This window comes from Setaria italica, chromosome VI (genome assembly GCF_000263155.2).
Source record: "Setaria italica strain Yugu1 chromosome VI, Setaria_italica_v2.0, whole genome shotgun sequence".
NCBI classification, from domain to species: Eukaryota; Viridiplantae; Streptophyta; class Magnoliopsida; order Poales; family Poaceae; genus Setaria; species Setaria italica.
Window position 1 is genome coordinate 2,938,222 of NC_028455.1, and position 14,332 is coordinate 2,952,553.

At 42.9% G+C, this 14,332-nt stretch overlaps 1 protein-coding gene across 1 annotated transcript; it reads right to left on the reverse strand.

The window, feature by feature from the left end:
- Positions 1 to 9,917: 9,917 nt before the first annotated feature.
- LOC101786629 (germin-like protein 8-5) lies at positions 9,918 to 11,069 on the reverse strand. Its single transcript, XM_004972627.2, has 2 exons — positions 10,866 to 11,069; positions 9,918 to 10,700 (listed from the first exon to the last, which is right to left on the reverse strand). Exons 1-2 carry the CDS (start codon positions 10,981 to 10,983, stop codon positions 10,138 to 10,140), a joined length of 681 nt encoding a protein of 226 aa, XP_004972684.1. The 5' UTR covers positions 10,984 to 11,069; the 3' UTR covers positions 9,918 to 10,137.
- Between the last annotated feature and the right edge of the window lie 3,263 nt (positions 11,070 to 14,332).

The following is a 14,332-nucleotide window of genomic DNA, read 5'->3' on the forward strand; positions in this document are numbered from 1 at the left end:
ACTGCTGAACGTCTACACACGTCACATGAGCACATACAAACAAACAAAGGCATAATATAAGAAAAACAGTACACCAATCATAATAAAAAGAGAAAACAAGTTTGAAAAACTAATCTACGCATTAAAACAAACATGTGGATATAAAGAATGCGAAAAATAGAGTTAAGATGCAAAAGATATGATTAAAACAAGTTTCAGGGGCTTTTCTGCGAGAAAAACAAAACTTCCAAGGCTAAACTGCGAGAAACCGAGGACTTATACATAATTATGTGTATAAACCAAGGTTTAACGTGCAAAAACGCAGCTCAGGATGGTGGGTTAATTTTATAAAAAGCAGGGTTTAAAATAGAAGAAAATAGGATCGGCTCGTAAATATTTTTGAACTAGCTTGGACTGCAGGTTGATTTGCGGAGAACGTGAGGGCTTAAATGCAAAAATGATGCGGCGCGGCACTGTTGCAGTACGCTGCCGGTTGACTCTCGCGCAGGCCGTTGATTCGAGATTGAGCGGCTGGCAATGCGCTGCGCTGACGCCAGTGGCGGCGGGAGGTGGCATTGCGGCGGTGCTCTGCCAGAGCTGCTCGAAAATGAGCTCCTAGTCGTGGTTTCACATGCGGAGGAAGGAAGGCGGAAGAAAGGAAGGAGAAGAAGAAAGGTGCAGCGGAGGAAAAAGGAAAGGCCGGGGAACAAGAAAGGAAGGTTGAAGGAGGGACTGACCGACGGGCCCCGCGCGGCAGTGAGAGGAAGCGGAGCTGCAGCTCCAGCTGGGCCGCGCGGCGAAATGGGCTGGAGGGAGCTGGCTGGCGTGAGAGATTTGGCCGGGGGAGCGAGCTGCTGTGCTGCTGGGCTTCAAGGTGAAAGGGCAAGGAAAAGGGTCGGGGGAAAGAAATGGCCTGCTGCGCGGGTGGGCTGACGGAAAAAAGAAAAGAAGATGCAGGCCAAAAGAGAAAGATAGAAAGGAAAAGGGATAGTTTGAAATAAAATCAAATTATGAAATTTAATTCAATTCAAATCCAAGCACACAAAAGATATGCAGCAGCATGAATGCACAAAGAACCCCTATGATGGTTTAACTTAATTTTGGAAAATGCGTTTAAATGCCTAAAAATTTAAATGCGACCCTAAATTGGTTGAATTTTATTGAGTTTGAAATTTTAGAATTTTCGGGTGTTATAAATCCTACCCCCCTTAAGAAGAATCTCGTCCTCGAGATTCGGAAGATCTGGCAAAGAGATGGGGAAACTCCTTCTGTAACTCATCCTTTCTTTCCCAAGTTGCGTCGTCCTCTGTATGGTGACTCCACAGAACCTTGCACATCGTGATTACCTGGTTCCTGGTAACCTTTTCCAAAGTATCCAAAATCCTGATGGGGTACTCCGTATAAGTGAGGTCATATTGAACATTTAATTCCTCCATAGGCAACTGTTCTTCTGGAACTCTGAGGCACTTCTTAAGTTGTGAGATATGGAATACATCATGCACATCCGATAGCTGATTAGGTAAACTCCAGTCGATAAGCTACGTGTCCCACTCTTTCAAGAATTTTGAACGGTCCAATAAAAGTGATAACTTCCCTTTGACTTTGAATCTGCACATACCCTTGATGGGCGACACCTTGAGATACACATAATCACCTGCCTCAAAGGTCAATTCCCTTCTCCTGGTGTTAGCATAACTCTTCTACTGAGATTGTGCTGTCCTCAAGTTCTCCCTGATGATCTGGACCTGTCTTTATGCTTCTTGGATGATTTCTGGCCTAAACAACTGATTCTCTCCAGTCTCACTCTAGTAAAGAGGTTAAGAGAACTCTGCATAGGGCAAACTCTTGTTCCAACTGCCTCCATACTTTCGTGCACACGCTCTCAACATATCTTCCAGTATCTAATTTGTTCTCTCAGTTTGTCCATCCGTCTCAGGATGATAAGCTAAACTGAAGTTTAACCTTGTACCTAGAGATTTATGCAACTTTTGCTAGAAGCGTGATATGAACTGAGTATCTCTGTCAGACACTATCTTCGTGGGCACACCATGTAAACACACAATTCTTGCCATATACAACTCTGCTAACTTGGACCTAGTGTAGGTAGTCCTTACCGTATGAAGTGAGCTACCTTAGTCAACCGATCCACTATGACCCATATCGAGTCATACCCATCTTGGGTGCAAGGCAATCGAATGATGAAATCCATACCGATTTCTTCCCACTTCCATTCTAGCACCTTCAATGGTTGAAGTAACCTAGCTGGTCTCTGGTGTTCAGCTTTGACTCTTTGGCATATGTCGCAAACAGCACATGTGCAGCTACATCCCTCTTTATTCTGAGCCACCAATTCCTCTGCTTCAGATCCTGATACATCTTGGTACTCCAAGGGTGAATGGAATAAGCTGAATCATGAGCTTCCTTCAAGATTGAGGTCCTTCTGAGTGAAAATATACTTGAGACTCTTATGATCGGTATAGATCTAACATTTAGTCCCAAGAACATAGTGCCTCCAAATTTTCAAGGCATGTACCACTGTGGCTAACTCCAAATCATGAGTCGGGTAATTCTGCTCATGTTTCTTCAACTGCCTGGAAGCATAGGCTATAACATGACCTTCCTGCATAAGAACATAGCCTAAACCCTATCGAGATGCATCACAGTATATGTCAAAACCTTTATGCAGATCTGGCATTACCAACACTGGAGTTGTGGTCAACCTTTTCTTCAATTCCTCGAAATTTGCCTAACATGCCTCTGTCCACTTGAATTCCCTTCCTTTTTCCAATAGTGATGTGAGGGGTTTCACTACCTTGAAGAATCCTTCAATGAACCTGCGGTAGTAGCCTGCGAGTCCAAGAAAACTTCTGATTTCAGTCACTGTCTGCGGTGGGTTCCATTTTAGAACATCCCTGACCTTTGCCTGGATCCACCGCAATGCCACCGTTGGAGATGATATGACCAAGGAAAGAAACCTCTCTCAACCAGAAATCGCACTTACTGAACTTTGCGTATAGTTGATGTTCTCTCAACTTTTGAAGCACTAACCTCAAATGTTTTCCTCATGTTCTTCATCATTCTTGGAATAAATCAGGATATCATCAATAAACACCACAATGAACTTATCCAGGTACTCCATAAATACCTTATTCATCAGGTACATGAAGTAAGCTGGAGCATTTGTCAGCCCGAATGACATAACCGTATACTCATACAGACCGTATCTAGTAGTGAAAGCAGTCTTGGCTATGTCAGATGGCCTGATCTGTACCTGATGATAACCCGATTGCAAATCAATCTTGGAGAATACCTTGGCTCCTCTCATCTGATCAAACAAATCCTCGATGCAGGGCAATGGGTACTTGTTCTTGATGGTTAGCTCATTGAGTGACCTGTAGTCCACACACATCCTCTTCGTTCCATCCTTCTTGGGCACAAAAATAACCGGTGCTCCCCATGGTGATGAACTAGGCCGAATAAACTGTTTTGCTAATAATTCCTCTAATTGTTGCTTTAATTCTTTTAATTGCTTGACCAGCATTCCATATGGATGTTTCGAGATAGGTGCAGTACTACGTAAAAGATTAATAGCAAATTCAATTTCACAGTCAGGTAATTCGTCAAGGAACACATCTGGGTAATCATACACCACTTTGATATCCTCTAAGGATTTCCCTGCCAACGGATGCACTGCGCAGTTTGCTTTTGAAGGTAGAGTAGCCACAAACTCAATTCTTTCCCCTGTTGGACTTGTAAGAAGAATTGATCTTTTTGCACACTGTATTACTGCATCAAACTTGCTCAATCATCCCATACCAAGTATCACATCAATCCCCTTGGATTCCAACACTATAAGATTAGTCGAAAAATCTCTACCCAATATCTTGAGGTTCACTTGGTTACACTGATATGATGCCTTCATGTTTCCCCCTAGTGAGCTAACTAGCATGTGGCGTGGCATGGTACTAATGGGTATGTTATGCTTAGCTACATACTGTGCAGTAATGAAAGAATGGGATGCTCTAGAATCAAATAAAATTGAGGCGGGTGCCGAGTTGACAAAAAACATACCGAGCATAACTTCTGGAACCTCCTGGGCAGTGTCAACATCTACGTGGTTTACCTTGCCACGAATATAGTTTTGCTGTCCCTGAGAGTGCTGCGGGGTCTGATTCACATTCCTCGGCTGCTGCCCCTGCTGATTCTGCCAAGGAGCGCTGTTGTTTTGCACGGGAGTAGACGGCACATTCCTCTTAGGACAAGCGTTGGCATAGTAGCCAACTTCACCACACCTGAAGCAAAGTGTTTCCCACTGGAGCATTGGGCCTCACTGGAGTTCCTGCAAGAGTCATCTGGCGATTCTGCAGAAAACCGAAGCGTGGAGTTTGCATCCCTAGGTGCTGGAACTGCTGAGCTGGGCGCTGGAATGACTGCTACCCAAAATTCCCACTCGAGCCCCCTAGGCGGAGTGTTGTCCCTTGCTGTGGAGCAAGGCGAGGGTGAGTGTTGCTTCTTGACGATGATTGGGAGTTGAACTTCCTCTTCATCTCCCCAAGGTCATTCCTCTTGTGCTCCAGACCAATTGCTTTGTCCAGCAACTTCTAAAAGCTAGGGAAGGTATGCGACATTAGCTGGTACTGGAGTGGTCCAATCAAACCATCCAAGAACAACTCCTGCTTCTACTCATCATCTGTGACATGTTCAGGAGCATAGCGGGACAACTGGATAAATTTGTCCTTGTTCTCGGTCACTGTCATGTTCCCTTGCTTGAGAGCGAGGAACTCCTTCTTGAGTTTCATCAGTCCAGAAGAAATGTGGTGACTCCTGAAGTTAGTCCTGCATTCCTCCCAGGTAATGCCATTAGCGTTAGCATGGGTGGTGGTGTAGGCATCCCACCAATCTACAGCTGGCCCCTCCAGGCATCCTGAAGCATACAGGACCTTCGATCTATCAGAGCACTGGGTAATGTTCAGCATCTTCTCCACAGTCTTCAACCAGTCATCAGCATCAAAGCGGGTCTGGAGAGTGGGAGAACGTCGGGGGCTTATGGCTCATGACTCCCTGTGCTTGTCCCTAGGCTGCGGTTGCGGCTGGTTGTTGTTGTTTAGCTATGCCTGCATAGCCGCCACGGTGTTGGCCATGTTGGTGAGGAGCTGAGTCTGAGCTGCAAAGAACTGCTCCATCCCTACTGGTGCTTCTTGATTCGGCTGAGGAGCGAGGTTGGGGTTGCTGTTGTTGTTCCTATTACGAGGCATGACGGGCTGGTCAACTCCTGATCTGGACCTGGTGTTTACCATCGGAGCGTAAAAGACAATAGATTTAGATAGGTGTGTGAAGAGATAACTAAGAAAGATAAAGCAACAAGATATACAAGTAAGACATATTCTGTTAGCTTCATTAAATTAGATGTGGTCGTCAGTATGAGTGTCCAAAATTAGTGAAAAATTATCAGGACATAATTCACTAAATTTGTAAACCAACCCAACTGGAATCACCTCAATCGGAGATCTAGATCTCAGGATATTAACAAGCTAACGGCATCAGGTGACAGTTTCAGATTCTGATTGCTCCACTAATTCACACATATCTCCCAGATACATTATCCAAAAATTGATACATTATCCAAAAATTCTGAAAAATTTACAGAAACTACTCCACGAAATTCTGAAACTAACCCCACTAATTTCATGTCATTTGGAATTCCGTAGCTCGAGATATAATGAAAACAATACTGACATGTTGCTTAATGTCGAGAACAGAATTGAACATCTCATAGCTTGCATGACTGATAGATTTAGATAAATGGGAGATTAAGATTAAGAAGGGCTAGAAATTGATTTAGAATAGAACTAAAACCCAACCAAGCACTTATTACTAAAACCATTGCCATTGTGGCAATTACTCCACAACACACCGCAATCATTACAAAAATCCAACTCAATCGTTTAACACAAGACCAAGCATCCAAACACACTTTAAGCTAGCACACTCTAACGATGACGATGCTAACGATTACAAGAATTTAAACTTAACACTCCTAAATCCTAAAGATCTTCTGCAGCGGCGCCGGGTGAGTCGTAGTGGGGGCGCTTGGGTGATGGTGATGAAACTGGATACTCCACATCCTCTAGCGGTGGAGGTGCTCCTGTTGCAGAAACCACTAGTCGATCCCTCTCCCACCTAACTTCATGCAGCTCTTGTTGAGTAGCATAGAGAGCATTGTTAGTCTATTTCAAGGCGGTGAGAGTTGCAGATAGATACTTTCGGAGGTAGTCCATTGCCATGTCAAGTCCATCGTGCGAAGCTATGAAAGTCCTTGCTTCACCACTGGCCCTGGACGGAATGTACCGGCGATAGGTATGCTGCAGCCATGAACGTTCCTTGTGAGAGAGAACCTCAAGCGCTCTCCTAGCTGCCTCGGCTATGCCGGCCTCCAGGGTCATCCTCATTGCTACATCATGGTGAACAGACACCACCTCCCATCCTCTTTCATGCTCCTCATAGAGGGTAACCTTCACCTCCCAGAACGTAGGGTAGCGGGGGTGTGTGTACCATGCGCACTTGTAGGTAGGCCTCATGACATTTCCCAAATGGTGCCAGGTCCATCTCATCATGTCAGCCATAGGAACTCCTTGTCCAAGGTCCTCCTTCATCCACTTGGTCCACTTCTTGGGCTCAGGAGTTTGTGCAGCTACTTCTGGTTCAGGCTCTGGATCAGACGGCTCGGACGGATCTGACTCTGGATTTGAATCTGGGTCAGCATCCGATACGTCGACGATGTCAGGTGCTAGTGCTGGTGCTGGAGCTGGCGCAGGTACTGGAGCTGGTGCTGGCTCCTGCTCCACGGGTACGGCATCCTCGTCAGTCACATCCCCCGGGTGCTGAAAGTAGTAGACCTCCTCTTCTCTAGGCTCCATGGGGTGATACTGCATGATGCCGTGGCGCGGGGGTCGGGTGCTCTTGCGAGCTGTTCTCCTGGTGCGAGCCATCTAACAGAAGAAAGAAGATGGAATTAATTTAGAACAAAATTTTGAATGAACAAGGATAGACGCAAAATAAAGGATTAAGATAGAAGCATAGCAATAAGGATAAGGTAAAATCAAGGTTAAGATTATTTAAACAGATTTAAATTAAGGAGTAAGTAGGAATGGCTACTAGATAATTATAATTCTTAATTGTGACCATTTTCTAACTAGTCTAACGTCCTACAGTCAACACGGCTCTGATACCACTTCTGTCACACTCGGTTCTATCCTTAAAACCGGGTGTGACAATAACCCAAGTATAGCAGCTAAGCATAGCTTTCCAACAGAATGATAAATTCAGGTTGACAAGAAATGATTATAAAAACTAGGCAAACCTTATTAGGACCCATCAAGCATATGCAATAGTGATTAAATAAAGTTATTGGGATAAAAGCACAAGGACACACTTGCCTTTCTATAAGTAGTGTTGCTGCTCAGAATGTCTTCAACTTCTTGCTCTCGAATGTCCTTGAAGTACGTTCTACTCGCATCAATCATCCAAGACAAACATCCAGAGCACGCACATACAAGCAAACAAATGAAATAAATTAAAAACAGTACACCAATCATCAAACTAAATTATTCTACGTATTGATATGATCACGTGAGCGCAAGAATTGCTAAGTTCGAATTTGAAACAAGAAAGATATGAGATAAACAAAGTTGTGAACGAAATAAACATATTTCAGAAACATGGAGGTAAAAAGAAATTAGAAATCATTGAGCAAGAGAGATGTCAAACATGACCCAAGAAATAAGGAAAGAGATAAATGTAGTGAATAATAAGAGCTATGAAGTTAGCAAAGTAACGGTGGGCAAGGTTTGTAGTACTTGAAATAAAATATACTACAAATCAATGATGATAAGCATAAGACTTCGGATCTTTAATCATGCTGGAAATATGTAGAACCAAATTATTTTGCTAAAGAAAAGGTCAATGTTTATTGCATAATATGCATGGCATCAACGCGTACATATTGAGCTTGTACGAAGTCAAGTACATTGGTTGATTAGCGGCAGAACAACTGGCGATGGCCTCGTTGTACTGCACACAAAAGTATGCATCGCATGGCTACCCGTAACTCATCCAGGGGCATTACCATGCTTTGCTTGCAGGCGTGCATGGCTTGTGGATAGCTTTGGTAGAAGGTCTGTCTTGGCAGGGCAGCAAAAGGCATCTGCTCGACGCGCAGACAGCAGCAGCTGCCGACGGCACAGGCGGGGACGTTCATCCCGATCTGCAGACGAACGATCGGCGACGAGTGGAGACCAAACCTGACGATGACATCTATGGTTCAACCTCAGCGTGGACATGCTTCTGCTCCTCCTGCAGCAGCTCGGTCATGGACGGCGACCACGCTGGTGCTCCTCGTGGTGAAGTCCTCCCCGGCGGCCGGAAGAACACCGCCGACGGCTTCTTCAAGCCACGTCGCTCCAGTGGACGGCCGGCATCAGGAACCGGTGGCGGACCTGCAGCTCGATGGCGCGGAGCTCTAGGCGGTGGCGGCCCGGCACGTGAGGCATGAGGGGGGCGGTGGCACGGCCGGCGGCGGTGCGGCTCCGCGCTAGGCGAGGTGGCGGTGCAAGGGAGCAGCAGCAGGGCTGCGGGGCGCTCGTCGGTGGCTTTATATAGAGCGCAGGGCTGCGCCTGCCCAGCTAGGCACGCACGCCCAGAAGGCCAGAGCGGCAGCGACGGCCAGATGGGCCTCGGTCGGGCCGAAGCACGCCGGCTGGACGGGCCATAGAGGATCGGGCACCAAGGGCTCGGCCCAAAGGGTTAGGATAGGATTTTTTTTCAGAATTAATTTCTCATGAAAAGAAAAATTCAGGAAATCTTGATAATACATTTAAGCCATGAAAAATACTCTGAAAATCCTAAAATTTCCAGGACAATCCAAAGAAAATACTTGGAGCTCGTGAAAATAATTTTAAATCCTTCCAAAAATTGGATTTAACTCTAGAAAAAATGAGAATAAATTCCAGCAAAAGCTGCATGGACATCGTCTAAACGTATTTTTGAAAATTTTGCACTCAAGAAAAATCAAGATGCATCGGCATGAATGCACAGACACAGAATAACAAGATCTAATTTCAAGAACAAACAATTATTTTTTCCCTATACTAAATTTACTGCAAAGAAAAATAAATGCCAGGAAAAATTTTAAAATTATGAGAAATTCATGGTTATTTATTCCTTTTAATCGCATCCTGAAATTCAAAAATTTCAGGGTGTGACAGAATGCAACTCTCACTTCTCGAGTCAGACAGTTTCAAGTTGACTCCAAATAAATTTAGTATAAAAATATATTACATGATTAATCTATTGATATTTATTTTCTACCATAAATATTAGTACTATTTTGTATAAATTTGGTGAAATTTAAAATTGGTTGACTTCTTAGAAAGTGAGAGTTGCATTCTTTTTGGGACGGAGGGGGTATTTCCTTTCTTTTTCTTGCACAACATGAGATTACTTGGACGCAGCATAATTCTCAAGTCTCCAATGTTGCGTGTGGTCCTGATAATCAGACCCCATTTGTCAATATCTTGAAGCAGGAGCAGTGCTAGCGGCCTGTGGAAATGTCAAAGACAAAAAGCTGTCACGTCAGCCAAGAACCGGAACCAGTTTGTTGACAAGCTCGTCTTCACAATTCTAGACAACCTGTTTATGTTCCAGAACGTGTTCCATCTCAGTGCAAGCATCATCTCTCCATTCCAACTGAGCCAAAGAGACGCTGCAATAATCTGCAAGGACTCCAGAGCGACCAGAGGAACGGGAGGTTTCATTTGAGCACGACTTCAGTAACAGGCTTCATGTTTCGTGGCTATAGCGATGAAGATAAACTGCACAGTGACACTTTAAGGACAATAATAAGTTTTTTGCGGGTATAAGGACAATATAATAAGTTGAGGTACAAGTCAAAACAATCTGTGTTGAAGAAAAGTATTGTTTACATTAATATCCAAAAAAGACATATAATGGTACAACAGCTCGCAGGCACACATTAACAAGTAGTACCTAATACTCGCCATTTATTTTATAAATCGTAGCATAGAAACTAAAAACATGTAGTTATATGCAAGATGCATATAACCAAAACTCTCGGTACAACAAAACTAAAACATTGATTACTTAGTTCTGGTTATTCTCCCAGAATTGAGCTTGGAGCCAATCGATTGTTCCCTTTTGCACCTGGAATGCCTTGGCCAAGACATCATCTGAGATCGGTGGCTTTGATCCAAAAACTGCATTAGCGATGGTAATAGCCCCAGGGTTCTGGCTGCTGAGCGCGGCAATAGCAACTGCTGGCTTGTGATAGTCCGGGTTGAACTGGAAGTGGATGAGCCCTTGGGGGAATACAAACACATCACCCTTGTTGAGGACCTTGGCAAAAAGCGTGTTGTTTGGGTTGGAAGTGACAAACCCAACGTAGAGAGTCCCCTCGAGCACCGTGAGAATCTCAGTGGCACGGGGGTGGGTGTGCGGTGGGTTTTGACCTAAGGGTGCATAGTCAATGCGAGCCAGAGAGATGCCTAGAGTGTTCAGGCCAGGGAGCTGCAAGGCACTGATCAGTGTGACAACTGATCCCACCTTGCTATGCATGGTGTCCCTAGGCTTGTCCAGGTTTGCTGCCTTGAAAAAGTCATCTGGGTTCACGGCCATGGGGTCCTTGCAAACAAATCCATTCACCTTCACTGCACAGACAGATGAAAAAATGGTACACAGATCATAAGTTCTTTTGGAGCAGACATAAAAAAGCTTTTTGTATGTAGGTGTATGTTCTCACAAATTATTGCTATTCCTGTGATCAGCGATTTAGTTAAAGAACACGCAACGACTAAAAGTGAGTGCATTCATACCAGGAGAGTGCATGTCGGCGACACAGAAGTCCTGAAGGGGGCTGGGGTCAGAAGCAATGGCCCGAGAAATGACAATTGCGAAGAAGGCTGCTAGAAGAAAGTAGGAGGAGGCAGCCATTTGAGTTTCTCTCTGTTTTGGTTTTGAGCTATCTGAAGTAGACAATTCCGCTGCTTGTGTTTATGTCTGTTTTGTTGATCCTCTGGGCATGAGATGGTGTGCTTATATAGAGCCTGCCACAGCATGTGGCAACGTGAAGATAACGACTGATGAATAAGTCTTTGTTGAACCTACCAACAGAAGAAACGGTCTCTGGTAGAAGCTGCTGATGAAACAACACAATTATTTTATATGAAGAACATTTCAAAGCTACCTCCACCTTCTATATTTTTACACTCTACTAACAATCCTGACATGTTCTTTTTACTCCTATCAGAACATTAGAAAAATGCATGCCCTTTCTTTTCTTATGTTTTAGGGATGCAGCTTGAAGATGGTTGCACTTTTTTTCAAAAAAAATTCCAAATTATAGAGTAAATAATCTGAATAAGTGAGATTTCCAGTAGTCACAAAATAGTGCTCAAGATCCACAACAAAAATATTAAAGATGACGATAAATTATTTCTTGATGTGTAGTGGTTTGTTAATTGTTACTGTGCAAGGTACTTATATTGTACATCCATATGGTTCAAAAAGAAAGTGTGTCCCCGTCCATTATTTACTTAATTAATTGATAAAAAAAATTATTTTATGGGGACGATTCAATTTTTGAAACCAAAACGGACAGAGTCACGCGATATGAGACCGGGCCTAGCATGCGTAGCTGGTGCACTGTGATACGCTTGTGTAAACTAGAAAAATGGTATGGTGATGCACCGGTCCATCAATGCTTGCACTCACGTATGTATAGAAAGAGTCAACAGTGTGAAGGAGAAAAACAAGATTTGATCCAGTGCAGTACATTTGGTACCAAAAGGGCGAGAAACTTGTACTAGGGTCTACTACCAGATAAAAAAATGTGTGATCTCTGCCTCTTCAACTCCTTGACTTGTTCATAGCACACCCGTATCTGCTGCTCCTTCTGAGGCAACTTGCAGCTGCATGTGAAAGTGTTGTTTAATTTAGGCCATCTATTCGGCTGCTACTTTGCGGTTTAGTATTTGTTAATACGTATCATATATAGCGTATGAACAACGTACAGGATTAGGTAACGGTTGATCATGCTTTAAATTAAAGGTGGTAATAACTCATTATGGAAAATACCGAAGTATCACAAAAATGTATTTTTTATGTCCGGTATTATTAAGTCTAAAATAACGAACATGTTTGTCCTTCAAATAAGTATCAATATCTTAGAGGTGTCCTAAGTTGGTTACACAAAAACCGGGTGAGGTAATTTCTTCGTCATGGTGGTTCTGTTTCATGAGGTTTGTATAATGTTTTATAATTGAAGAAAACTTTTGTGATAGAAAATATTTTATTTGCCGTTGTTCTTACGGTATGAATCCCTTCAATATGAACAAGACCAATGCAAAAATTCACCATAACGACGACGTAGAAAACACAAGACACAATAACCTCTGACATCATATATGATTTCATATCTAAATACAGAGCACAAGAAAGAGAAAACATAGACAATATGCGTAAGAAGGAGAATCTCTATATTCAGTGACGTGAAACAAAATCGCATCACTAATCACTTATTAGTGATGATGGATATGTAGTTGAAACAGTACCACGTCATTAATGTTAGGTGACAAGTCATTAGTGACCGCATATATGTGGAGAAGGGTCGTCACTAATATTGTTCCATATCTATCACTGACGTGGTTCATTTAACCTCCAACACACATGCGCGCGGCTGTGCCACCCTAGCTACATACCCATCCCGGTGCGTGCAATGCATTCTAGCTGCCCCAGTGCTGTTGCCTTCCACCGCTTCTTGCCTAACTGATCTCGCAGCCGTGTTCCTGCAGAAGCTGGATCAGCTGCGGAACGAGCGCCAACCTGCAGCATCTCAATCTGTAGCATCTCGAGCTCCTGGGCCACTGCGGCGAGGTGCCCAACGTCTATGACATCAATAGCCTTCTCTATAATCACACTAGGGGCATCTCTCCCGACAATAAGACGCACGAACATTACAAATTAGATTTCATCAATTTCTACGCAAGGATATACATGGTAGTAGTACAGTAATGAAATGAAAGATAATATGAAACAAGTAGCTAGGAATATAATGTTCAATCGAGACTGTAGGATGAAGTAAGTCAAGTCAGTGCACTTAAAAAGTAAGTCAATTCAGAATTCAAACAAACAACGATGCGAAGGTAATACCATATTATGCTTGCACATTAGGTTCTTATTAAAAACATATTTATCGATGTGAGCAATAGCTATGCAGCCAATCAACTAGTCAAGGTCTTTAAGTAGACAATCAAGGTCATCCACCAGCTGATTCTTCAATGGGAACTCGAATATATCATCCATTGCTGAAAAAATTAATAAAAACATTAGCATGTAGACACACAGTAATGTAGAAGTAAAATGAAACGAAATCATGTGTAATCAGAAGAAAACTTCAAAGAAGAAGCATACCTGCTGCAGGATCGGCCTCTGCTTGATTGTCTTCTTGGGCGTTTGCAGGGTTCTGTTGCTGCACGAGGCCTGCTGGAATATTATGTCATAGAAGTTTTAGGTATCCAATGCACTCTTTGAAGGGTCCACAACTGGATATGGATTACAGTTTTACCTGCTTGTTCCTCCAAAATGTTTTGTTCATTATTCACAGCATTTGGTTCTTCTGCAAAACCTAGAAAAAATAATTACATATTAGCAGGCATCACAATAATGTAAAAAAAATTGCATGGAACAATTAAATGAAACCGTAATCAAAATAAGATTTCAATGGAGTTAAAAACCTGCAGGATCTCCGGCATTTGCAAGTTTCTGTTGTGGTGCTATGCCTACAAAAATATTATTACATTATAAAAGTCCTAGTTCTCCACTGCACTCTTTGAAGCGTAAAAAATTATATTTACCAAATTGTTCCTCGGGAATATCATCTAGTTCATTGTTTACAATATTTGGTTCTTTTGGCAAACCTAGAAAACAAGCAATACAGATTAGCATATCACCACAATGGTCGCCATAATTAAATGGAATAATAATGTAAAAACAATTCGAAAGGAGCAACAACATTACCTGCAGAATCTTCCAGAATGTCTTCACTGTTTGCTAAGTTTTGTTTCTCCATGATGCCTAGTATTATATATAGAACACTTAGTTTTCAAATGCAGTCTTTGAAGTGTCTGATTCAATGAGTTACAATGTTAGTATGTTGCCTGTATGCTCCTCTTGAATAGGGTGCTCATTGTTAACACTATCTGGTTTCTTTGCAAAACCTGGAAAAATACATTGAAAAAAGTCAAGGCACAATTTCATGTGCCTACATCACACAGTACTTAAA